The sequence below is a fragment of the Anolis carolinensis genome, chromosome 2 (genome assembly GCF_035594765.1).
Source record: "Anolis carolinensis isolate JA03-04 chromosome 2, rAnoCar3.1.pri, whole genome shotgun sequence".
Taxonomy (NCBI): Eukaryota; Metazoa; Chordata; class Lepidosauria; order Squamata; family Dactyloidae; genus Anolis; species Anolis carolinensis.
Genome location: NC_085842.1, coordinates 66,516,110 through 66,544,047, shown reverse-complemented (window position 1 = coordinate 66,544,047; position 27,938 = coordinate 66,516,110). Strand labels below are relative to the sequence as shown.

The 27,938-nt window shown below is 41.3% G+C and overlaps 1 protein-coding gene across 2 annotated transcripts in view; it reads left to right on the top strand.

The window, feature by feature from the left end:
• Window positions 1-27,558, top strand: part of abhd6 (abhydrolase domain containing 6, acylglycerol lipase) — a 46,967-nt gene extending 19,409 nt beyond the window's left edge. For both annotated transcript variants that reach the window (XM_062969840.1, XM_062969841.1), the window contains exons 3-9: window positions 8,682-8,838; window positions 10,418-10,531; window positions 13,125-13,257; window positions 15,395-15,552; window positions 17,598-17,652; window positions 18,750-18,850; window positions 23,189-27,558. In XM_062969840.1, the coding sequence (XP_062825910.1) occupies window positions 8,682-8,838; window positions 10,418-10,531; window positions 13,125-13,257; window positions 15,395-15,552; window positions 17,598-17,652; window positions 18,750-18,850; window positions 23,189-23,365 (895 nt within the window). In that variant the 3' untranslated portion in view covers window positions 23,366-27,558. The remainder of the gene's footprint in view (window positions 1-8,681; window positions 8,839-10,417; window positions 10,532-13,124; window positions 13,258-15,394; window positions 15,553-17,597; window positions 17,653-18,749; window positions 18,851-23,188) is intronic.
• Window positions 27,559-27,938: the final 380 nt, after the last annotated feature.

The following is a 27,938-nucleotide window of genomic DNA, read 5'->3' as shown; positions in this document are numbered from 1 at the left end:
TGGCATGGGCTGGTCCAGGAGGTCACAAAAAGTTGGAAGTGACTGAACAAATAACAACAACAAAGACATTTTGGACCATGCTTCTATAGTCTCTTAACATTAGCTATGCTAGGTGGAGCTTATGGAAATTGTAGATCAAAGTCACTAGAACAAGGGTGTAACACTCATTTTCACCTAGGACCACATCCACATTATGGTTGCCTTCAAAGGGTTATTTGTAATTGTGAGTGTATAACTATGTTGTCCTGAAACTGAAAGCCTCGTGGGCCACATAAAATGACATGGTGGACCAGATTCTGCCTGCGTACCTTGCGTGTGCTCTAGAAGGCCACACAACAGTTCTTAGAGGCTTATAGCAATTCCTCTCTGCATGAATCCTTTTTTCCTATCACTATACCTAATATGATCAGCAGATAATTCAACAAAACATTTCCATTTACACCCTTTGGTCTGTGGCCAATTTGCACTACCCAATTATAGTGCTATTATTCCATTTTAACTGTCCTGGTTCCATTCCGTGAAATCCTGGGATTTGTAATTTGGTGGGGCATTAAATTGTAATTTGGTGGGGGATTAAGCTCTCTGGCAGACAATTCTCATCCCTTTATTATAGTTCCCATGATTCCATAGGATGAAACCAGGGTATTTACAATGGAATAAATAACGTGCTAGAATTCTGCACTGGAAATGGATACATTTTTAAAAAAAATTTTTTTTCATTTACCTCAGTGTTATTTAATTTGACTATAGATATTGGGCTATAGTCTTCCTCATCAGCTGCTTTCTGAAATCCATTGAATGGGAGATGTCAGGATTTATTTTATATCAGTGAATGAACCATGACAGAGTTAGTAACTGATAGATATATGCAATATGTAACTGGATACTAGAATGTGAGTAAACCTTTCACTGAACTATTGATCTTTCCCATAAAACGTCCATGCTAATCATGTTCAAGTAATATAAATGTCGCTGGGAGAATTCAGTGTTGTCTTATTAGCAAGGGATGCCTTTGTTGCCGGTTGCTAGGCAGTGCAGCATTACCTTGGTTACTTTGCCTGGCCCGGGAGATTAGCTCCCCATGAGTGCAGATGTCATTGGCTTCTTTCTGAGTGGAGACAAATTGCTTCCCGGGTAGGTTAATCATTCAGAAAAGCCATTTTGTATATTTAAGCGAGAATAATTGTAACAGTGGGCTTGGAACATGAAGATTTCAGTGGTCTTGGCAGGAGGAAAATTGCAGAAAAGATTGGTGCAGGGAAGGAGAGTGCGTAGAAGAATGAAGGAATGGGAGACATGGTATCTTTTTTATAGTAGATTAACAATCTTTATAACTGTGGCAGGAATAAAACTTAATAAGCAACAGAGCTAACAGCATGCAAGAAAGCGAAAACATTTACAGAAGTAAATAAGAGCAAAAGAGCAAATAACATTTCCAGCAAGTACCAAATTCACAGATGTTTATTACAATTTATTTATTACAATATTTATATCCCGCCCTTCTCACCCAACAGGGGACTCAGGGCGGGACTCTATCTAAGTCCCATGCCCCTGCTATTTCCCTTTTGTGACATATTGCACCACATGTGCTTTCAGAATGCATTTCAGTGGTTTCCATTTCTTCTCCAATCTTCTCTTTTAACAGGCAGATACAATTATTTTATTTCTTGATTCTAAGATGCACTTTTACTTCATATAAACATGTCAAAAAATGGGATGGGTCTTAGAATCATGGGTGCTTTTATGTACATATAAATACAGCTTTATTCTGTTGGTACTGAAATCAATGGTGTCTTGAACTGATGAAACATGGAATAATAATAATAATAATAATAATAATAATAATAATAATAATAATAATAATAATAATAATAATGTGCCATGGCTGGCTTTTGGCTGCTCATCAGGCTATTACAAGTACATGTCTTGTGTTAAATTCTCAAAGCTATTAGAAGAGAGGCTTTGCCACTGTTTTCTTTTTTTAATGATTTTTATTGAAATTTCAAAAGGTGTACATAGTTAAAAAGGAGAGGTGTCATTTAAAAGAAGTGGGTGGGGAAGGATATAAGGGAAGGTAAATTAAAGGTCTAGCTGGAAGAGGAGAGGTTGGGGGGAGGAGGAGAGAGAAGAAGAGAAGAGGGGGCTATATCAAAGGGGTAGGGGGATGTGATAGGGGAGATATGGGGTAAGGAAAGATGTACGGGAAATTATTATCTTTTTCGTCATGGTATCTTGATTCCCCAGCAAACCATGTTGGAAGGCAGGGAGTAGAAATGTGGGAATTAGTTCTCCTTCTCCCAATACTGAATAATAACCATGGTGGTGGTTATTACAGTGATAACAGTCACCACATTGTTCTTTCACAATCTTTCCTGTGATAAGTTGCGAGATTTGTGCTTAATCACCCAGCAAACCAGGTGTTTAATTTTGTTAGCGAATGAAGTATCATATTAATTATTTTAAATATAAATGCAATGATAATAATTAATAATGAAATAATGAATAATGAAGCAGAAAGCATTTCTTCTTCAGCCTTCCATTGGGAGTGTACTCAGAGCAGCTTGCATATCATTAAAAACAAGACATTAATGATGCTCTTGAGCATCAACAAAAGGGAGGCTTTAATGAGGCCAAGCTCCTGCAATAGCTGCTGTTTTGTATGGCTGTTCCTCTGTTAATACAGTAGAGTCTCACTTATCCAAAACTCGTTTATCCAACATTCTGGATTATCCAACGCATTTTTGTAGTCAATGTTTTCAATACATCGTGATATTTTGGTGCTAAATTCGCAAAAACAATAATTACTACTTAGCATTACTGCATATTGAACTACTTTTTCTGTCAAATTTGTTGTATAACACCATGTTTTGGTGCTTAATTTGTAAAATCATAACCTAATTTGATGTTTAATAGGCTTTTCCTTAATTCCTCCTTATTATCCAACATATTCACTTATCCAACGTTCTGCTGGCCCATTTATGTTGGATAAGTGAGACTCTACTGTACTTCCAGAAGCACTGTCAGCCCTCCATCAGGATGGCCAAGGAGCTCTGAATTGTCTCTGTACTGTGAAGGGATGCTCAATAAAATGAGGTCAGATGCACTAATCCTCAGCATCCTTTTGAAAATAGCATCAGTAGTAACTGTTAGATGCACTCAAAACAACCTTTGAAGTCATTGGAATTGGAATGTTCTGATAGATAAGGGTTGATTGAGGTTTGGGATAGCTGAGCAGATTTCTACAGATATCTTCCTTCTTTCCCTTTCAGGAGGTCTTTGTACAGCAAGTTCCCCATCTTGAAAACTGAGATAGTGATTTAATTAAGAGGGTTCTATTAAAAAATGACAGACATAAGGGTTTTATAAAACTTTGCATATAAAGAATGCTATATCATGTGAAAACAACAGTAGTGAGCACCAACCCTTCTACATTTTATGTAAATGATATATATGCTATTCCACATTAATAGTATGATAAATCCAGATGAAAGGCAGATGAGTTCTCTTTTAAAAGTATAAATCAAATGTATCAAGCCCCGATTATTCAAGTCTTGTTTACATCTGGTGAAAAGGGCTGTGGTCCATGCCACATAAAAGGACTTTAGAGTATTGTAAGAGTTCTTCAGAGAGGGGGCTGCCTTTATTTTCCTCAGAAACCTTCTTTTAATTATGTCAGAAGTGACTGCAAGTTGTTTCTGGTGTTAGAGAATTGGCTGTCTACAAAGATGTTGCCCAGGAGACACCCGGATGTGTTAGCTGCAAGGCTTCTCTCATGTCCCTGCAAGCTAGAGCTGACAAGACGTCTCACAAATTCGAATCAGCAACCTTCAGGTCAGCAACCCAACCCTCAGGTCAGCAGTTCAGCCAGCACAAGGGTTTAACCCATTGCACCACCGTGGCTCCTTCTCTGAAACTGAAAGAGTTTGACTTACCTAAGATCACCCAGTGGGTTTGCATGGCTGAATGGGGAATCAAGTCCTGGTCTTCTAATCCAACACCTAAACCACTTACTTACTTACTTACTTACTTACTTAGGCGATCCCTCGACGTTCGAGGACGATGGTCTTCCAACCTTGGTATCTTGGGCGTGTGTTCTTAGGTGACTGAAGAGACCGATTCTTGACCCGCATATTCTCCCGCAGTGAGGACATCGGTTTCCAGGTGGAAGGCGGTCCCGGTCGGGGTTAGCTTGACGCTCCTTCCTCTTGGCACGTTTCTCCCTTAAGCCCTCCGTTCGTGCCTCTTCAAACTCCGCAGCACTGCTGGTCACAGCTGACCTCCAATTAGAGCGCTCAAGGGCCAGGGCTTCCCAGTTCTCAGTGTCTATGCCACAGTTTTTAAGGTTGGCTTTGAGCCCATCTTTAAATCTCTTTTCCTGCCCTCCAACATTCCGTTTCCCATTCTTGAGTTCAGAGTAGAGGAGCTGCTTTGGGAGACGGTGATCGGGCATTCGGACAACGTGGCCAGTCCAACGGAGTTGATGGCGTAAGAGCATCGCTTCAATGCTGGTGGTCTTTGCTTCCTCAAGCACGCTGACATTTGTCCGCCTGTCTTCCCAAGAGATTTGCAGGATTTTCCTGAGACAACGCTGATGGAAACGCTCCAGGAGTTTGGTGTGACGTCTGTACACAGTCCACGTTTCGCAGGCATAGAGCAGGGTTGGGAGGACAATGGCTTTATAAACAAGCACCTTGGTCTCTCTACGGATGTCCCGGTCATCGAACACTCTCTGCTTCATACGGAAAAATGCTGCACTCGCAGAGCTCAGGCGGTGTTGTATTTCAGTGTCGATGTTGACTTTTGTGGAGAGGTGGCTACCAAGGTAGCGGAAATGGTCAACATTTTCTAATGTTGCACCGTTAAGCTGTATTCCTGGCTTTGCAGAGGGATTAGCTGGTGCCTGTTGGAAGAGCACTTTGGTTTTCTCGATGTTCAGTGAGAGGCCGAGCTTCTCGTATGCTTCTGCGAAGGTGTTTAGAGTGGCTTGTAGGTCTTCTTCTGAACGCGCACAGACTACGTTGTCATCAGCATATTGGAGTTCTATAACAGATGTTGTGGTGACCTTGGTTTTGGCTCTCAGTCTGCTGAGGTTAAATAGCTTGCCATCTGTCCGATAGATGATTTCCACTCCGGTGGGAAGCTTCCCATCAACAAGGTGAAGTATCATAGCGATGAAGATGGAAAATAAGGTGGGGGCAATAACACATCCCTGCTTGACACCTGATTCAACCTTAAATGGGTCACTTTGGGAGCCGTTGCTGTCCAAGACTGTTGCCATCATGTCATCATGGAGGAGCCGCAGGATGTTCACAAATTTGTCAGGGCACCCGATTTTTTGGAGGATGGTCCAGAGAGCGCTGCGATTCACTGTGTCGAATGCCTTTGCAAGGTCAATGAATGCCATGTACAGAGGTTGGTTTTGTTCCCTGCATTTTTCTTGGAGCTGTCGAGCAGTGAAGATCATGTCCACTGTTCCTCTGGAGGGGCGGAAGCCATTCTGGGATTCTGGGAGGGTGTCTTCTGAGACAGGGAGAAGGCGGTTTGCAAGGATTCTTGCGAGGATTTTCCCGGCGGAGGTTAGAAGGGAGATACCACGATAGTTCCCGCAGTCTGTTCTGTCCCCTTTCTTGAAAAGGGTGATGATGGTGGCATCCTTGAAGTCTGCTGGGATTTTCTCGGTCATCCACACCTTTTCAATAAGCTGGTGGAGTTGTTGCATCAGCTCAGGTCCACCCTCTTTGAAGATTTCAGCGGGAATCCCATCAGGTCCGCTAGCTTTGTTGTTTTTTTGTTGGCTGATGGCATTGCTGACTTCTTCCAAACTAGGCAGTGCTGCAAGCTCATCCCTGGTTTGTTGTTGCGGGATTTGTGAGAGGGTCTCTTCGGCCACATTGGAGCTGCGATTCAGCAGGTTCTGGTAGTGCTCTTTCCAACGTAGTGCAATTGATGTTTTGTCCTTCAGAATTTTGGTTCCATCTGATGAGCGTAGGGGCTGTATGCCATGGTTTCTTGGTCCATGAATGATCTTTGTGGCTTTGAAAAATCCCTGAGCGTCATGGGTATCTGCAAGGTGTTGGATTTCTTCAGCCTTCTTTGTCCACCAGATGTTCTTGAGTTCTCTGGTCCTTCTTTGGACCTCGGCTTTTGCACTGGCATAGATCTTTTTCTTGGCAGCACAGTTGGTGTCTCTCTGCCATGTTTGGAAGGCTTTCCTTTTGTTATCAATCAGCTGTTGGATCTCTTTGTCGTTATCATCAAACCAGTCTTGATGTTTCTTAGTTAGGTATCCAATGCTTTCTTCGCAGGCTGTGATGATGGAGGTCTTCAGTTTGTTCCAATGTTCCTCAACATTTTCGGGGTGTTCTGTGGGTAGATGATCTTTGAGTGTTGTTTGGAGAAGGGCTCGTTTGGAGGGCACCTGAAGGGCTTGGGTGTTCATTTTTCGCCTTGTTTTCCTTCCTTGGAGTCTGCGTTTGGGGACGATCTTGATAGCCATCGTGGATCGGATTAGCCTGTGGTCTGTCCAGCAGTCATCAGTACCTGTCATGGCTCTTGTGAGAAGCACATCGCGGCGGTCTCTGGCACGTGTGATAACATAGTCCAGGAGGTGCCAATGCTTTGACCGAGGGTGCTTCCATGATGTCTTGAGCTTGTTTTTCTGGCGGAAGAGCGTGTTGGTGATGACAAGGTTGTGCTCTCCACATTTGGTGAGAAGCAAGATGCCATTCGAGTTGCTGTTTCCGACCCCGTCTTTTCCTATGATCCCTGGCCACAGGTCAGAGTCCCTTCCGACTCTTGCGTTAAAGTCCCCCAGGAGGATGATTTTGTCCTCCTTAGGTATCTCCGATAGGATGGTATCCAGCTGACAGTAAAATTTTTCCTTGATGTCTTCGTCAGCATCTAGAGTTGGTGCATAGGCGCATATGATGGTTGCCTGTTGGTTTTTGGCAAGGTTAATTCGGAGGGTTGAAAGTCGTTCGTTGATGCCAGTGGGTGCTTCAGTCAGGTGCTTCACCAGGTCGTTTCTGATAGCAAAGCCAACTCCGTGTATTCTTCTTCGCTCTTCTTCAGGTAGTCCCTTCCAGAAGAAGGTGTAGCCTCCCTTTTCTTCCTTCAGCTGCCCCTCTCCTGCTCTCCGGGTCTCCTGAAGGGCTGCTATGTCGATCTTGAAGCGTCCCAGCTCTCTTGCAATGAGAGCAGTCCTGCGTTCGGGGCGCTCGCTGTCAGTGTTATCTAACAATGTCCGTACGTTCCATGTTCCAAAGTTCATTTTTCTTTTTTGGCCGCAGAGTGGTGACCCCTCTGGACGCGGCAGTCCAGTCAGGGTAGGAGAGGCAGACTATGTTTAGGGCACCTTTTCTAGCCCCTTCCCCGTGTGGGGTGAGCAGAGCGGATCCTAAAAAGGGCTGCTCAGTCATGGATACAGCTGCCGGACTACTCAACTGCCTCGGTCCTTGAGGTAGAACGACTGAGTCCATATCCACCGCCCATGTGCCAGTCTGTGACTAGGGGCTTCCAGATTTCACAGTCCTGCCCCCGTCGCCACTCGCTGATCGCCATGGGACTTTTGTAGGTTTGTTTTTATTTTTGTTGGAAGACGCCTGTGCGTGATTTTTTTTAATGTGTGGAGGTCGGTGCACGGCCGGTCAACACACAGTCTTCACAGAGTGAGGTTCCAGCAGTGGTGTGGTTAACACAACGACAGTGGCTTCTCAGTCTGTTGCAGCCTTCTTCCGCCTTCACAGCCGTTGTAACATGTACCATGTTATCCTCCGCCTGCTCCGCCGTTGAGGTCTTTGGGTCTTCGGATTGTGCTTGGTCTGGAACCTCCCCTGCGGCCACTCCTGGGAGTGCATCACTCCAGTGCCCACAGGTTCATCGGAACACGCAAGCCCCCTCACCACGGCAAGGTGACACTATGCTACACTGGATGTCACAGAGGCACTTCCCCCTCTAATACAAAACTTGGGAAAGTTACTCTGTTGGACCATGAGACTCTTAGAACACAGCAAGGTGTCCATGCAGCGTTCTGGAAGTTGTTTGACTGAAAAAAGTGACTTCTAAGATATGGCCATCCATTTTTAGTTTATTGACATAAAGTAATACATCACTTTTTCTGAACAGCTTGCATATCCCATGTACTACTTTGAATGATAAAATCTCTATAGGAGTATTATATATACTCATGTAGAAGGCTAGAAATTCTTTAAAAATGGATCCCAAAAACCTGAGTTGACTTATTCATGGATCATTGTGAGTACTGTACCTTAAGAATAGTTCCTTTTTTATAGAAGTTAATATTCTTTCAACATAATCATCATTATCATCATCATTTGTATCCTATTTTATCTCTCTAAAAAGAGACCAAAAGGTCGCAGGTTCCATTCATTTTATTCTTTCTCCCCTTTTTGGATGTCAGAATTAGCAGACTGGTGCCACAGGGCTCAGTGCCAGACTGGTAGCATCCATCTCTATGGAAACCCTGGGATACTTTTACCTTTCAAGTGTGTTGCTGCTTTATGCAATGGCTGTGACAATACCTGATGGGGCACAAGTGGAAGAGAGGAGAAGCAGTGCCTTGAATCTGTTGAAGCAAAGCCTGGATTACAAATGTGTTAAATCCTACACTGTAATCACTGTGTTTCAATCCTCCGCCTTTGTCCTGTTCTTCCTGTTGCCAGGTACTGGCGCCGAGCACTGGGCATGCAAGTTAGATATGTGAACTATGACGACTACCAGTTTTGCTATTCCTACCGAGGCAGACCCAGCCATAGACCTTCCATACTCATGTTGCATGGCTTCTCAGCACATAAAGATATGTGGCTGTCTGTGGTCAAGGTAGGATTTTCCTTTTCTGGCAGTAAAATAGTTCTACCTAATGGGAGATAACTTTTTGGTCTTTTTGCTAAGTTGTGACTGATTCATATGTGACTTTAAACAGTGTATTGTTGCCCCTGCAAACTACTTTTCTATGGCTGACTTGCACTGCACTCAGATCTGCACTCAGAACTAGTGAGGCTACCATGGAAAATACCCATGTGATGTTAAAATCCAAACATTATGTGGCATTGAAAATAATCCTTTAGGACTTTGGGTCAGCCGTTCTTGGAAGGCGTTGTACGAATTGATGCTGAGATTTAATACACGTGGATATTGCCAGAGTAGGTTAGAAGAGAAAAGAAAGTACAATTTTCCTGGTCTATTCACTGTACAAACCGACTATCCCATGGCTGTCCCTGGTCAGTATGTTTGAAATGCCGCACCTCCTCTGAGATCAGTTGTGGATGGCCTCTTCATTATTCCTGGATGGGGCTACCATTACTGACTGAGACCCTGTCTGCATAGTCAAATAATGTGGACTCACCACTCTGTTGTTGTGGTGAATCCACATGATACATGGCCAAATGTGCAGCATGGCACATGTGCAGCATGGCAGATGTTGTTCCATGACAGCAGAGTCAGGTCTGGAGAGCTGGATAAGGCTGGATTTGACCTGCCCCAACAAGCCAAATGCTGGGCCATAGCTGCAAGCAGTTCTCTCCAGAGGATTGCTGGTGATATTTCTGGTGAGATCATGACTGGCACTGAGCCACATGAACAGAAATGCGACATCACCAACAAAGCTCTGGAAGAGAGATGCTTGCTGTCAGCAACACAGTGGCAGCAGTGGCCCTGATGTACCCTTGGCCCAACCAGCTATGTGAATTGCCAAAGGGATCATGGGGCTACATTGGAGCAGCTGTAGAGCCCATAAATACAGGGTGGGGAAAGAGAGTGTGCTGATTTGCTGACTTGACCAGAAAATGCACCTAGTGTGTTCTCAGCTCTTACACCAAAGAAACTATGTCTCTCTGAGAGCACATAAAGCACTCTAGGGTAGTTCTGTGCACTTTTCTTCTCTTTCTTCATACAGCACATACTTACATTATGGACTTCATTGCCTTAAGATATAGTGATGTTTGCCAATTCGGATAGCTTTAAAGGGTAATTAGCTGAATTCATGAAGGACGGAACCAACAATGGCTATGGGACAGGATCATTGTGTAGCATCCCCAGATTCAGGGGTTGTCTGTGTGCTATTTGCCGGGAAGTATGGGATGGAGGGTTCAGTTCTACTCAGGTTGTGCAGATGGACTTCACACAGGCAATATGTGAATATTAAGATTGGGCAAATGTGGCCCTTATTTTGTTTTTACATTTGAAGGCAGTCTTTTATCTAAAAGAAAACTTTGCAAGAATTTTTTTTAAGCCATTGTTAACACATTAATAGTGTTGTTGTAAACAATGGTGTAGCTGTCTTCTTCAGCTTCACATTCATAATCATTCCATTGATTGGAAGTTTGTTCAGATTTGGTTTTGGGTCAATTGCTTTGAAACATTGCCTTTAACTTACCCACATAACTCTTGTTCTTCTCAGTTTCTTCCAAAGAACCTACACTTGATTTGTGTTGATATGCCAGGTCATGAGGGGACTACTCGGTCTTCCCTAGATGACTATTCAATCGATGGGCAAGTGAAAAGAATACACCAGGTAAAAATTTGGAAAATGCCTTTGAAAGTTATTGTGGTGTTCTTCTCCTTCTGTCTTCCTGAGTGTATGGACCAATTTAGGCCTCAATTTCTCGGGTGACTAGAGTTGCGGAGGGGCAAGATTTGAAGGTTTGTTTATATTATATAAAAAGTGGAAGATAGAATTGTTACAGGAATGTTTGAATAGAGACCGTATTTCCTGAAAGTTTTCCGCATGTCAAGCATTCACAATCTTAAAAGATTCTCTTGACTCTCAAATACTTAATCTGTTTAATTCTTCCTGCCCCCTGAAGATCTAAGTTCATTGCAGAGCGAGAGAAATTGGAGTGAGTTGACTGAGATATTCACACTTTAGCCACTAGGAGTTCCTCTGTATTCCATTGGGATTTATTCTCTGCATTTGGCTAATCAAATATCTTGTCCTGCTTTCATGACATAAATAGTTTACAAAAAATCACAAGAATAGCTTTTTGTACCTTATAAAAATGCATTCCTCCCATCAGGGCTCAGCTCCTGATGAATGACTCATATGTCAGAATGTTGCTTCAGCTCTGAGCATTTCCATAAACATGAATGGATTAAATGCATCAAAATACAGTATGAAATGTGTGTCCCACAATCAAAGCATAGTTACTGAACTCTGAGCTTACACACTTTTCCTCTTACAAGAGAAATATTTCACGTCGATATTTGTTTATGAAATATGTTGCAGTTTTTTCCTTTCGTGTCAGGAGCGACTTAAGAAACTGCAAGTCGCTTCTGGTGTGAGAGAATTGGCTGTCTGCAAGGACATTGCCCAGGGAACGCCCGGATGTTTGATGTTTTTACCATCCTTGTAGGAGGCTTCTCTCATGTCCCTGCATGGGGAGCTGGAGCTGACAGAGGGAGCTCATCTGTGCTCTCCCCGGATTTGAACCGGCAAGCTTCAGGTTTGCAACTGAACTTTCAAGTCAGCAGTCCTTCCGGCACAAGGGTTTAATCAGGGGGCCCCATTAGTCTTCCGATATGTAAACTGAAAGTGAAAATCCTGTTTGGATTTAAAGTGGCATACGCCAGTGGTGGTGTGTGGATGTGTTGCCTTAGTACTGCAGTGGTTCTCAACTTGTGAATCCTCAGATGTTTTGGCCTTCATCTTCCAGAAATCCTAACAGCTGGTAAACTGTCTGTGATTTTTGGGAGTTGTAGGCCAAAACACCTGGGGACCCACAGGTTGAGAACCACTGCCTTCATGGGTTGACGATGTTGTGGATTTGGGCTCCATAGTCACCCATCCTTTGTAATAGGCCTGCACAACTTGTCAGTAGTAAAGGGCTGAAATTCAAATAGGCTGGTGATCAGTTTTTATCACCTCTTTCATGCAAAACTATAATTAATAAATAAACTATTGTGCAAATAAACCATATTATTAAAAATGAAGTTTCAGTTAATATCAATTTATTACACTGATTATGCAAGGATATTAGAGGCAATAATTGGGAATAATAATAAGGATATTTGGCCACATAATGAAAAGACAGGAAATCTTGGAGAAGATAATGATGCTGGGGAAAATGGAAGGAAAAAAGAAGATGGCTGACCAAGGGCGAGATGGATGGATGGTATCTTGAAGTTACTGGCATGTCCTTGATGGAGTTGGGGGTGGCGACGGCCGACAGGGAGCTCTGGCGTGGACTGGTCCATGAGGTCCAATGATGATTTTTTTTACTAATTAGTTATTAACAAATGGTTGTCTTGAGTGAGTCACGCTCTCTCAGCCTTGAGTCACACACACTGCCTCAGAGAAAGTTGCAGACAGCACTGTTGGCTGGCCCCTGAGGCAGACAACGAAAAGGCCAGGGGGAAGGGGGAAGCCTGGCCCCCTTGTCAGCCCCTTCCAGTTCCCATGGAAATGGGAAGTTCTGGTAGAGTTGGTAGTATTGATAGTATTGGGGAAAGTATTGGTAGAGTTGGGAAGATAAACATATTGTCTTTGTTTTGTTTGATGAACCAGATTAACAAATATGTGAAAGCATGCTTTTTAGAAATAGGGCAGATTGCCCCTTTCAGATATAAAGGTTCATTGGAAGGTGACTTTCCCAATTTATGATTACACCTGTTGATTTTTTTCAAATGCCTTTTCAGCTCTTTTTGGCTCTTTTAAAGAGTGCAATTTTTGCAGGGCTTCCTACCCTATTATCCACAGGCATGGCCAGGCCAGATTTTTTTTGAAATAGCAATAGCTCTTTCATAATAAGCACAAAGAAAAGAAAAACTGTCAGTTGCAGCGGCTGGTGGCTTCCATGTCAGTAGAGAGACAAATCTATCCCAGTTTTAGCCTGTAAATGAACAATTCATGATTCTGTACTAAACCCACTGCCCCGATTTGTTTGACACCTTTGACAGGTCCTTTAAAGTTTAAGCTAAAAGCCAGAGAGAGAGTCTTTTCCCCACTGACATAAAACCAACCGTCTTATCTTGCCCTTAAGTTGGCCTCTGCATCTCATGGAAGTATTTGCTTTTGCCTTGCTTTTAAAATGGAACTTTTCCACCACCTTTTGTGAAATCATTGCTGTACTGTACTTTTCTAATGCACTGTTGCCCTTTTGGTCTTTCAGTTTGTTGAATGTATCCATCTGAACCGAAAACCCTTTTATCTCATTGGCACTTCAATGGGTGGAAATGTTGCAGGTGTCTATGCTGCTCACTACCCAGCAGAGGTGGGCGGCTTAATTCTCATTTGCCCTGCAGGTGAGTGGCACAAACAAATTCCTTACTTGTAAGCAGGGCTTATAAATTGCCACTGATCCCACTGATCCCACTGCTACTGATGTAGTCGAAAACATAGCTTAAAGTCCAATACTAATGGGACTGTGTTCTATGCATGCATGGTAGTCCCTTGGAGGAAGCAGGATCCAAACACCAGGAACCTTGCAGCTCCCTATTGTCCACTGTTCAGACAGGCACCAAAACCATCCAAAGCTGAACTACACATTCAATTAAGTGGGTATCTGTCACTGAAAATAGATACTTTGTGTCTAATCCCTCCTCTTTTGTCTGGTAGGACAACTTCCCATGGTTAGGTGATTGGTATTTGGGGGATCCAAGGTCAGGTTCAGATTCGTACTTAACTGTGAGCTTGCTGGGTAACCATCAAACACTCATTCTCTCTCAGCCTGAGCTAACGGACAAGGCTGTTGTAAGAATAAACCAGAGAAAGGTATGTATTCTGCCTTGAGCTTATTGGAGGAAAGATGTGATATAAATATTTTTAGGATCACTTTTACAATTTTTATTGTAATAAAAGTTTAGTTTTCATCCACATTGACAGTCTGTAGACTTTTGAAAGTGGTCATGGGCACGTACATAACCAGCGTGTACAGTTTATTGGGTGAATCTTCATCTTCATTGCGTTATCGAGACAAATGCACATGGATGTGATAAGGAACGTTCCTTATTCCTTTTTCCCAGACAGCTTTGTTTAAGCAGGTGTCAATGCATACATCAGGAGTCCCCATCTCCTTCATTGCAAATTTATGGATCTCCTTCAGAGCACGAGGCACCCACTTTTTGAAGCCCACACCATGGATCTGTTTGTGAATGTTTATAGTACGAGGGCTATCCACAAAGTTGATTACGTTTTGGATTTTAAAAAGGACAAAGTATAGGAGAAATCATTTACCATATGCAGCTGAAAGCCACATCCCAATACTACATCTCACGTAATCCCCATTGAAATCTAGGCACGTCTCAGATAGATAAATGAGGTTGGAAAGTTCTGCCCCAGTAAATTCAGCCACCTCTCTCCTCCGTTTCCAACAATGGGGGCGTGGCTAGCAATGCAGCATTTTGGCATCACTGCAGGAAGGGAGAAGTGGGAAAGGCTGAGGACACAAGCGGGAGAATTCACTGGAGCAGAACTTTCCAACCTCATTTATCTATCTGAGGTGTGCCTAGATTTCAATGGGGATTACATGAGATGTACTATTGGGATGTGGCTTTCAGCTGCATATGGTAAATGATTTCTCCTATACTTTGTCCTTTTAAAAATCCAAAATGTAATCAACTTTGTGGATAGCCCTCGTGTATTCCTGAGTAACCACCTCATTGATGGCTGATCGCCCTTTCTTCTTTTCGCCACTTTTCTTTGCGGGGGCCATCCTGCTCAAGACCAGACCAAAAAGATGTGATATATACTTAACTCATAATAAATACATGCAGCATTCAATACTGGGGCTGTCAATACTGGATGTGCAGCACCAAGATACAAAGTCATCTTCTTAGACTACTAGTTTAGTGGTAACTAATTCAACATCCTACTAAGCCTATTTCCTATTAGACTGCTTCATATCAGTCTTGGGTGCTGGGGATGTTTTTGACTTTTATCTCTCAAATGTTCTTTGCCCATACTGGCTGGGAGTCCTGGATAATGAAACTGGAGCAAAGGTTGAGAACCACTGTCCTGGAAATATAATTGCAGAGCTTGTTTTCAAAAGGTACCAAATTTAAAAAAATGAAAAACAAGTTATAGGTAACAGCACATTGTTGTCTAGAAGTAGAATATTATGTACAGACCAAAACTATTGAAACGTATCAAATAACTTTGGTACAGGGCTTGGAAAATTGCATTTTATAGCAAAAGAATGCACATCGTCAGCATGTTTTATTCGAATCCTGTAAAATTTGTTGAGATGGATTTGGTACTTTTTGGAAGCAAGCTCCACAATTAGACATACTGTTGCTAATTTCAGTGACAGTCATGCATTTAGTTCAGTTTATAATTTTGCATTGGTCTCTTTCCCGTAGCAGAATGGAGGAAATAGTATTTTTTTTGCCCCCTCCCGTCCTTTTTTTTTTAAATCTCCTTTTGGATCTCATTTTATTGCAGGGCTGCCACAGACGACAGAAAGCAAATTTGTTAAACAGCTGCAGGAACTGAAGGCTTCACAGAACATTGACAGAATCCCTTTAATTCCATCTACTCCTGAGGAAATGGCAGAGATGCTGAAGCTCTGCTCATATGTTCGCTTTAAAGTGCCCCAGCAGGTAAGAAGTATGAGTGACAACAGTTGCATTGAATTGGGGATTTTGCTGAACCCCAGGGATGCTTCAGAAAGTGTCTCATGAGACAGAAATTTTCTTAGTAAATACTGAATAAATGCATTACAATGCATTGCAATGTTTTCTATGTGGCAGAGTTGATCAGCTTTTACTAATTCTACAGTAACAAGTAGAGTTGGATCCCTTAACACAATGCACAATGCACACCTTCTAACAGCAACACCAGAGGCAGTCCAAGTGGCCAGCTACTGGGCAAAAGACATTTAGTATTAATGCCAAGTTTTTTTTCTTAAAAAAATGTATACGTTTGCAAATCCATGACAACTTGTACCCTCGGTTCGCTTCTGACACGCGTAATAAATAAATTCCTTAACACAGTATGTATATGGATTGGCTTCCCTCAAGGTGCTAGATGTACTAGTATGTGATCAGGAGTCCTGAGTATGTCAAAAATGCCACTATACCTTTTGGACTGCAACTTTTAAAAAAAGCTTTTACCACACTCAAGACATTATATTGTCAATATGGCCCCATTCCTGCTTGCCTTTCTCAGGCAAGTGACAACATACCGCTGCCATTAGGTGTTTAGGGAATGATGAGGGACAGACTGCTGGGGATGGTGGGAGTGGGATTTTGGGGGCATGTAGTTTTTAATAGTAATTTTAATTATATTTTATTTTTATAATTCATGACACAAATATTGAATTGTTTTTTAAAATTTGTATATTCATATTTACATGCATTTGCCTAATCTTTAATTTGTATTGTGTCATGTTTGCTGTTAGCCGCCTTGAGTCTCTATGTTGGGAGAAATATAATAGTAACAATAAAACTTTATTTATACCCCGCCACCAACTCCCGGTGGGGACTCGGGGCGGCTTACATGGGGCAGTGGCCCAAACAACACAAGGACAAAATATAAGCAACATAATACAAATCACAATATAAAAAAGATAAACAGTAATACAAGAAAGAAAGGCAGGATACAAATAAAGTAAATATATAAACAATCCCCCCCCCCAATTTAAAAATCTTGCACATGATAAAACAGGGTCTGTTCTAGATTAACATATATCTAGATAGTTGGCAAACAGCATTCAGTATAGAAGAAGTGGGGGGCAGTGTATGTGTATTAAAGCTGAAGAGAAGGAGGGTAGGTTTGACATAAGGGTGGCATAGGATGGGGGAGGCTGTCTTCAAGAAAGTGCTTGAGCAAGGCTGAATATGCCTCTGGGTGGGCATATGCATATCCTTTTTATTTAAATATCAGTTGAGATTCTGCACTGGGAGATGTATGTTTATCACATAACCATGTCTCCACACCTACATATCCCAGTGCTAATCACCCTTCAAGCACTACAACCCCCGCAAAACATCTATTTCCATGTTTTCAGAGAGTGGGAAGAGGAATAGCACCCAGCTATTTTCCTGTAATTGAACACATTGCAACAGGCATCTGCAGAAACCTCTGGGGATTCTTGAGTAGTCTTTGCAGATGACATCCTTGCAGTGCATTTAGCTGTAAGAAAATAGTTGGACATATTCCCATCCACCCCCCTGCTCTCAGTCAAATAGAAGATGGCTGTGTTGGGAAGGGGGCTGCACTGTAGTTACAAGATGGGTTTTTTTGAGGGGAGGGAAGGTTGTTCGCTACATGGTCTAATCAGAATTTTAACCTCTAAAACAACCCAAAAAGCAAGCTACAGTAGTGTAGATTCGCAGTAAGTCATCTTAATTTAACGAAAAAACATTAGACATCATTCTGTGGTGGCATTCATTCTGTAGCTGCTTAAAATGAGTTGACTTTCCAAAAAGGCTTTAGTGCCACAAAAATTCAGCCCTTAGTTGATTGTACATAGCATACAAAGTCATATATATAACTGTTCAAGAATCTTCATGGTCAGCCTGGGTTTTGTGGCATGTCCAAAAAGCTGCACCTTGCACCCTCTTCTCCTTGAAGAGTGTAGCATTTAATGGGGGCTGGTGTGCCTGTTCTGTTCATCTTCTGAAACACAGTTTTCTGTGTATAGATCCTACAGGGCCTCGTTGATGTTCGCATCCCACACAATGACTTTTACAGAAAATGTAAGTGCATTATATTCTTTCCTTCCGGGCCTTGATTTAAGGGCACCTCCAGATGGTTCTAACGGGGGAACTACAGAAAGGTTTTCAGCAGTTCTATTCTTTGAAAGCCATATCTACAAAGCACTTGCATCTTTTTCCCCCCTATCAGGTGTCATTTGTAGCTAGGGCCAATGTGACAGTATTATTAAAACAGTGCTTCACATAAAAATTCTGAGGTAGTTGAGCTCTCCAGTAATTGCGTCTGCTGCCATAACTGATAAAGCAAGCTACCAAAGACCCATCAGATCTAACATTGCCACAGTGACTAGTCATGAGACTTCAGGTGTGCAATGTTATTTCCCACCCTCTTTGGAATTTCATAAATAACAATATTCATGACTGTTTAAAACTACAGCTCCCAGTAAGTTGGGAGATTCTGGGAGGTATAGTACGAAACTTTTCCAAGTTCTAAGTGTAATTGCAGTGATTTGACCCCAGAATTTGACACTCCAGGATGACACTGAAGGTCTATAGATTTTGAAATTTAAGAGGCTTATTTCCACCCTTGCCTTACAATGGTCCTTTATTAATTAATTGATGAGAGTGTTAGACCTGATAGCTCTTTGGTCTTACATGCATCATATTCTGCTTTGGCTTTTATGGCAATATCTACTATTTCTGGTGGTCCCTATTATTTCAGAATGGCAGTGCCTAATTAATTAACCTAATTTTTATGGTAGAAGGTGAAGTCATGTTCATTTTTAGGGCAAAGCTACACATGAAGCTAACATGGGGCTTTTTGCCAAAGTTTCAGCCTCCCCGTCAAGTTCTTGCATTTCTCCTCTTAAAGTTTTAGTTTCCACCCACTCTGATGTAGTGATATTCTAACACAGATATATCTGCCTAAAATGCCATTGGGAATAAGGAAGAATGTGTTGTGTTGCTTGCCCCCCCCCCCCCCCAAACTACTTGTGGTACAGAACTTGCTTTTTGGCATTTCGCTGACCAAAACAGGGTGAGCAAGTGGTTAAAAATATGGCTCCCCATAGACTTTTATCTTCAACTGATGGCAGACTGATCTTCTCCCCACCCTTTTCTTCTACTTCTCTTCTGGAAAGTATTTTTAGAGATTACAAGTGAAAAGTCAAGAAACTCCCTTCATGAAAATATGAGCAAGATCAAAGCTGCAACACAGGTCATCTGGGGGAAACAAGATCAGGTATGATAATTGGCTAGGTTCTCGCTTATCCTTCTTACCACATATAGAAAGAATAAATGAGTAGAAGTAGTGAGAGAACAAGATTTTACCTGCTTGCCATTGCTCTTGTGGCCAGTTCCCTTCAGTAAACATTACTTCCATGTGTGCAACAAATATTAAACCACTCACATTATGGTCTATTGTACAAGCGGTTTGACTTTATAGGGCTTGCTTCTTCAATGTCATTAGTTATTGTTGTAGTTCCTATACGATCCTCCTCCTTATTTGATTAGTTGCTTATGATAGAGCTACAGTGGGTCCTTGGTATCTGCTGAGATTTGGTTCCAGGACCAAAGTCTGTAGAAAAATGGTGTTCCTTATATGAAACAGCAAAATCACGGTTTGGTATTTGAAGTTCGTTGGTAATATTTTCAAGCTGTGAATGTTTGAATATGTATATAGAATCTCTGGATATAGAGGTCTGACTGACATTTTAAACAAATAACGCTTTGCTTTTTTGTTTTCTATCAGTCCATTCTTAAATTATAATGTTCATATAATGTAGTTGTATTTTGGTTATTGGGAAAAATACAACTGCGTATGTGTTCCAAGCATTGGATATGTATGCTATGCAACCATCAAAACCCAAAGATCCCCTGCTCATTTTGTTGAGAATGGTAGCACTTTGGGAATGTGTTCCTATGTGTTTGGATCCATTGAGTTCATTGAAACAAAGGAGGCAGCCTGGGTGAAGAGGGCTGCATCTATGAATCAGTTTTTATGCAGAATGGTTGAGATGTGAAGGAAGAGGGTCTACATGAAGAAAAAAGGAAGATAGGGATGGGATGTATAGTGATTCTGTGTGGGGTCCTTTGGATGAAGGTAGCCATTGTTTGTAGTTCATGGAAGAGAGAGAGGGATTGCCATGACAACAACAAGGAGAGACGCCGCTCTAGTACTTGCTGGCAGATTGAAGGAAAAGCCTGGAAGAAAAATTGCAACTACAGGAAGGAATGAAAGGGAATGTGAAAGAATTAGTGATGGATAGGAAGATGTTAGGAAGAAAAAGCAATAGGAAGATTACAAGGGCAGAGCTGAATAAAAGTAATGTTGCATTTTGATGAGTATGCAGAGAGATTGTGTTAGATCTAAGGATGTGAGGCAGGTTTTTCTTAAAATCTCTGTTTGCTCTCCTTCCATCCCTCCCCCAGATAGCACTGGTTGCTCAGCAACTGCAGTAATGTTGAAGTTGGTATAAATCAGCCCTGCACACTAAGACATTTTTGTTCCATTAGTACTAGTGGGCATGAAGAGATGTTTAAAACATTTTTGTAATGCAGACATAGTGACTGAGAGCCCAGGTGAGCTTGTATTGCTTTATACCAGTAGTTCTCAACCTGTGGGTCCCCAGGTGTTTTGGCCTACAACTCCCAGAAATCCTAGCCAATTTATCAGGTGTTAGGATTTCTGGGAGTTGAGGGCCAAAACATCTGGGGACCCACAGATTGAGAACCACTGCCTAATACAGTCTTTCAGATAGCTTGGACTCAAGCTGTATAGGGCTGCATAGACCAAACCAGCACTTTGAATTTTGCCCAGAAGCATAGCTGCAACCAGTTGAGCTGTTATAATTGGGGATGTATGTGGGCCCTAAAACCACACCCAGTCAACTGTTTGCATTTTGGACTACTTGGAGTTTCTAAGCACTTTTAAAGACAGCCCCACATAGAGTGCATTACGGTAATGTAAATGGGTCATAACTAAGAGGTACCGGTATGTCACTGTGGCTAGAATAGTGATTTCCAGGAATGGACAGCGTTAGTGGACTACTTTAACTGTGTAAGTGCCCTTCTGGTCAATCTAGAACAGTGGTTCTCAACCTGTGAGTCCCCAGATGTTTTAGCCTTCAACTCCCAGAAATCCTAACTGCTGGTAAACTAGCTGGGATTTCTGGGAGCTGTAAGCCAAAACACCTGGAGACCCACAGATTGAGAACCACTGCAGAAACTAGGACAATTTGATTTACAATTCAGGTATACATTTAAACAGTGAATCTGCATCTTCAGATGTTAATATATCCAGCATAGGATAAATCCCTATTCCCTTATTTGCATTTCAGAGGACTAGGAGTACCTCTGTTTTGTCTGGATTAAGATTTAATTTGTAATCATCTTTTTCTCCTTCCCTGACATAAGACACTAATTTAGAACTAAAAGATTCATAGGCAAAGAAAAAAATAGAATTGGGCATCATTAGAATATTGATGACGTAGAACCTGAAATAATCAGATTGTCTTTACCAGTGGATTCATGAACATTTTATATAGCATGGAGGACAAAACAGAGCCTCAGGGGAACCCAAGGCCTCAAATAGAAAGCCACAAGCAACATCTACTGAAGCTGCCCTTCCCAGAAGGGCCAAAGGCACTGCCAACAAATGCCTCTAGCCCTTGCCCCAGAGAATAATAATATAATAATAACTTTATTCTTATACCCTGCCACCATCTCCCAAGCGGGACTTGGGATGGCTTACATATGCGACAGTGCCCATATACATATGGGACAGTGCCCATAGACACAGTACAAATGACTCATCAAAGTAAAAACATAAAACAAAACAAAAACTGTACAAAATAACAAAACAGTTAAAAACACAATTTCAATAAAACATCAGAAGTGACCCAAAGGAATACCATGGTATCAAAATGGTATCAAAAGTCATTGAGACTATTAGTTCCAGTAGAATTAATGAAAACACTTTTCTCCCTGGCCAGTTCATGACATAGGTCATTCATCAAGATGACCAAAATTGTCTCCATCCCAAAGCCATCTCTTGATGGAAAATTATTATTTATTGATTTATTTAAAACATTTATATTCTGCCCTTCTCATCCCTAAGGGGACTCAGGGCAGAGCACAACATATATATGGCAAACATTCAATGCCAGAACATAAAATAAACTGTAAATATACTTAAACACTAACATTAGTTATCTTCACATTAAAACCATTATTTAAAACCATCACAAGTCAGCCGTACTGTATCCGGTCAGCAGGGTGAACTAAAACTTAAATCTGTCCCCTCTAAGACTCTTTGATATTGAGAAGCTAACATATGAATGGAAATTTGGATACTGGCAGCAATTCTCTTTAGCCATGCCCTTTCAACTTCCTCTTATAGGCATGGTGCAATCCTTCCTTGTTGCCCAAAGAATTTTAGAATCATTGATGTAGTAAGGGTCATTAGGACTGCCTGGTTCCACATGCCCTCATGCAGAAATACACCATTACATCGTTGTGGAAAGATGCCCATCCAACCTCTGTTTAACGACCTTCAAAGAAGAAGAGTCCATCACCCGTTGGGGGTCTGTTTATTCTACAGCTCATCATTCACCAGGTCCCTTGATGATTTTTATAAACTAAGAATGACATGGATCCAGTGCATAACTGTTGGGTGTCACTTCCCCATGGTTTCTTTCCATTACTTCAGACAGTAGAAACTGAAAAATATCCAGAATGGATCAGCTGTTTGTCCAGCTGACTGGAACAGCTGGAGTGTCCAAGTGAGAACAGATGAGAGTGATTTTCTATGCAAAGTGCCATGCGAATTGATCACAGCAGGATGCCAAGCAGCCCATTTTATCCTTTTGTGGGTTAGACCGTAATAGGCCCTTGACTACTTGAGTCAGCTATGCTGTATAATCCTGAAATAATGTTCTGCTGGCAGAGAAAAATGTTTCTCTTTTAGTTAGCAATGTGAGATGGTAGACTTTCCATATAGCTTGGATTCCTTTGAATTAATTCATTACTGACACCTGATTAGTAATTTTTTAGAATTTCCATTTACCTTTAAAAAAATGATTGCATTGAGTGCTTTAATTTAGGGCACTTCCTGACCTTAGTGAGGATTCCAGTATTTTTCAGGTGTAAAAATGCCCTGTTTGCAGGTGCAGAATTAAGAGTATTCCAAAATCCAACACATGTTTGATTGAGGTGGAATATTTGTTTCGAGTAAGTCTGTTTTGTTTGCTAGAATAAAAAGTAGCCAACAAAATGTAATGAATGGGCTGGAGAAATTTTGTCTCTGGTTTAGTCATTTTAGTGATTAATGTAATTAAAATAAGGTAGTAATTAATGTAATGTAATACAGTGAATCATTTTTATATTTTTGATGCTAAAATGCCATTGAATTATATATTTATTTAATGCCAGAGTTTCAGCATAAACACTAACTTTTCCAAGCTCTGGAGCTGAGCTGCTGCAAAAGGTCCGTGTCTTTCCTAATTCTTTGGTGCTGCTGTTTTGTTCTGCCGGGTAGTGCCCTTTTCTCTCTTGCATTTCAGCCTTTCTCTCTCTCTAGGTCCTCGATGTTTCCGGAGCAGACATTCTAGCAAAAGTGATTCCTGATTGTCAAGTACAAGTCCTGGAGAACTGTGGACACACTGTTGTTGTGGAGCGGCCCAGGAAGACAGCAAAACTTCTCCTTGAGTTTTTCGCTAGAGTGCAGAATATGGAGAACAATAAAAAACTGGCTTGAACTTCCTTTGTCAAACCGAATCCTTCAGCTAGATGTTTCAGTTGTGATGAAATACTGCTACTTTAATTAATTCTCAGGGATTTTATTGTGAAGAACTTGGTGACTGTGCCAAAATCCCTGAAGAAACCAGAGTAATATATTTAATTTGTAGGGCTGTCAGTGCAGTGACTTATGGGATACTGAGCCAGGTTCTGATGTATGTTATTGATAAAGTCCAATAAAGTCTGCATTATTAAAGTCTTTTGGGAGTAGTAAAAGACCCCATTGGATAGGCCTGTCACTCCACTGACTTTTTCTTCAGGCATTATCCCTCTGTCTCTGATAACATTTCCCTTTATTTTAATTGTGTACCCAAATATGGCTGGATAACATGGATGTTAGCTAGATAAAATAGGAAGTGGGTCACAGGCCTACTTCATCTTGCCAGTGTGCCCCTCTCCCAGTCTGCCTTTGGTAATGTTTCATGGGCTTACACATTGAAGAAAAAGTCAGATCCCTGCAAAGTTCCTGAATCATCTGGAAAACATACACCCTGCCTATTGACTGGGCTTTTCTTATAGCATACATGTAATATAATTATTTATATAATATGTAAACTAGAATATGACCTGAAATGAGACAATTATCTTTCACAGAATGTACTGGCCACTTCTAGGTTTCTACAGCTGTTTTATGTGATCTAGCATAATGTCCGGCTAATTGGAATGTACGATGTCAATGATATTCATTTAAAATATGTAGGAAATATGGTATGGAGCAAAACTTCATAGACTGAGAGCTAAGGCCTGTTCCCACCTCTTAGTGTATATGGCTTTGCATGAAAAGCAATTGTAACAAAAGATTCTGATGATCCAGATGTTTGCTAAAGTGCTGTTTATGTAGCTCATTAATTTATGATTTCAGCGGAGAAGGAAGGCATCACATACATTTTTAATGACAGAAAGGTTTCACCAATTGTGCAACTTTGCAGTGTTTACACCAATTTATTCTAGGTGAGTATGCCTCTACAGCTCGTTTGTTCTGTGTGTACTGCCTTATCAGTCAGTAAATGCTGAAAGATTGGTTATAATCTGACCTGACTTGAATTGTGAAATGTTCTGTGAGTGATTGTTGTGTTCAAATAATTCTGGAGTAAATAATTTAAGGATTCAAGATAAATTCATTGACTATATAGTTGGGCGCATGTATGTATACCCATCAGGTACACACAGTGGGTTAATTCCTGTGAAGTCCATGGGACAATCCCTAGTATTACGTGATAGCAAAATCCGATCAAATTTTTGACCAAAGCAAAATGCTATTACTTCCCTTGGTCTAGTCTAGACACTGTACTCCTATTGATGCATCTGAGAATCACATTGGCTTAGGCTAGCTTAGTAGACCAAATGAGTCAACAGTGTGATGCAGCAGTTTAGAAAGCCACTGCAATTCTAGGCTGCATCAATAGGATAGTAGTGTCTAGATCAGTGCTTACAAACCTTTGGTTCTCCAATTATTTTGGACTTCAGCTCCCACAGTTCCTAACAGTTGGTAAGCTGGCTGGGATTTCTGGGAGTTGAAGTCCAAAACAACTGGAGGACCAAAGGTTGGGAATCACCGATCTAGATAGACAGAAGTAATAGTACCACTTGTTACTGCTTTGGTTAGACCTCACCTGGAATATTGTGACCTGTTCTGAGCACCACAATTTAAGAAGGAAATTTTCAAGCTGGAACATATCCAGAGAAGGGCAGCCAAAATGGTCTAAGGTCTGAAAGCCAAGCCCTATAAGGAGATGCTTAGGAAGCTGGCTGTGTTTAGCCCGGGAAAGGGGAGGTGAAGAGGGGACATGATAGCCCTGTTTAAATATGAAAGGATATCACAATGGGGATGAAGCAAGCTTGTTTTCTATTGCTCCAGAGACTAGGACATGAAGCCATGGATTCAAACTTCAGGAAGATGAGAGTCCATCTAAACATTTGGAAAAAAATTCTTGATGGTAAGAGCTGTTTGACAGTGGAATATGCTGTGTGGGAGTGTGGTGGAATTTCCTTCTCTGGAGATTTTAAAACAGAGGCTGAATGGCCATCTGTTGGGAGAGTTGAATGTGCTTTTTCTGCATGGCAAGGCATTCGACTGGATGGTCTCTTCAGTTTCAATGATTTTGCTAAGGGAGGAAGAGACTAAAGAATTGCACCATGTTTTTGTTCGGTAATACAATTGATCTGGACTTGTTTTCTCCAGCCTGCTGTCCTCCAAGTGAGTTTGACTGCACTTTTCATCATCCAGCCAGCACAGACCATGTTGCTTAGGGACCAAAGTCCAATGCAATTTGCAGGGGTCAGAATTGAGGAGAATCAATCTGGAAGCACCCAAGTAAACATGAAGGTCTAGGATTAGAGTGGAGTCGGGTTCTGCATGGCAGAGGGTTGGACTAGATGGCCCTTGTGGTCTCTTCCAAGTCTATGATTCTGGGATTCTATCTCTGGAAGGTGATGTTTCTCTACAATTAACTAATCAAATGAGGACATTATGAAACCATTTCTGGAGCCATTTTTCCTATCTAGATGGAACTCTACCCAAGCAATAACACTGTATGTAGATAGATGCACAAGTGATCAGATCCAGGATGGAATTGGGGTGGGCGCTTTTCTAAAATTTATGTTCTGCTGATGTAAATAACTTATCTTAATGAATTCTATGAATTCTGTGAATCAAAGTGTCTTAAGCGGGGTAGATAGGTGTTTATATATAAAGAATGAAATGAGCAATGACAAAGTACAATTAAGTTAGTGTAAGGGATTGTCTACTTACCAGTAGTCTTATAATGTAAATTATGTATCAAATGGGGTATAACCTTCCAACAGAATGCATTCTTTCTTTTTCTTTTCTTTTTTTGGATCTTATAGTCATATGCAACTTTTTAGACGAATGACCTTTCTGTATTCAATTGAGAAAGTCATGTCTTTTTCAATTTTTCATTTTGGTTTGTTTTGACAAACAGAGAAGGTTTATGAATATCCTAACAAGAGTCCAATTGTACATTAAAGAATAACAAATTTATCAGTAATTGTCATTGCCAAGTTTAGTAACAGTTTAGCTCGGATGGTCTGCTATCCAAATAGGAAGAGTAGGGGATGTAGTGATTTGTAGGCTCTAGTCCCTGGTCTGGATAGACAACTACAATGTGAGTCTGGAGTCTGGAGTCTATTTTTCTGCCCCTAGGACAGAAAGTCTGGGGTCTGGAGGACCACAAAAGGGTTGTTGGGAGCCATGTAGCCCTGGGACCCCACTTTGCCCACTGCTGCTCTAGCGCTTTGGACAGTTCAGAATAGCCATAACAAGTTCAGTCGGTTGGTTCCCTTGTAAATGGATTTCCATTTTGCAGGATTTCTTGAGAACTAAAATGTTGGCCCTCCCTGGTGGTCTGCCTCCTTTTGAGGAAAGTAGGTAAACGCTTGGTGTCGTTGTAGTGTTTATTATCTTTCTGCCCAATTTATATGCACCATATATGCATCTCTCACTTTTCAGTTGATGTTTTTGAACATTCTGCTATTATGACAGATCAAAGTTATAGCCATGTTCTGCACTTTCAACCCCCAGATTGCTGTCTGCACTACTGCTGCTGTTTTTTTGCACACCATTTTTTCTTTCTGTTAACCTGGTGGCACTTGCCATTTGGTCTTGCACTTAGAAGCTTAAAAAACCATGGGTTCCACTTTTCAATTTGTTCCATTTTTGGAAAGTGGTCCAGTCCCAAACGTTTTAGATATGTGACGATTTCCTGTATTTGATTGAATACACAAATGATTTCTTCTTAACAGTCATGACGGTGTTTATTAGACATTTACATGTAGTATCATTGTAAAACTCTCTTACATTTGGTCCCCCATGGGCTACATTAACAGCATCTTCATGTTCTAGAGCCATTGTTGGTCTGTATTTTTATTTTATTTTTTGCTTAAATGGAGAGGGGAAGTGCCCCATTTTTTTATTTCAGGAAGGCAGGAAAAGCTATGTTTCCTCCAGTGATTGCTTGATCAATATTTCTAATACAAGTGCAAATAAAAACAAAGAGATTGGTATCTTAAATGCATACAAAACCAGCATAGGAGATCAAAGAGTGAAGATTTATTATTTCTTATTGACCAGTTTCTGGAAGTCAGTGTATTGTATGCAAGAGGAGTTAATTAAAATGTCATTGAAATAAAATATATCATTTGTGTGTGTATGCTTTACCCCTTTCTTTCCATCCTTTTTTGTAATTTCTTCTGTTTTCTCATGTTTGGGCTGGGTTCAAAACCCCTCTGCAGTGTTCAGTGGCTCCAAAATGCGAACACTTGGGAGATGGGGAGAAGGAGGGGGAGGTATTGGTGGAAGCGTAGTGGATTGGAGCAGCTAAAATCATGAACAGGGTACACTGATATAGTCAGGTTTTTTTTTCTGTGGATCCCACCTGTCTCGTGCCATAGTAATGTTTTGGGGTAATGAGGCATGTATCTCCATTTGACTGTTACAGCTGCCCTGCTAATTTGCCTCTCCCAAGAAGGTATGTGTTTGGTCTTCCTCCTCTGCCAGTTCAAAAGGGCACATA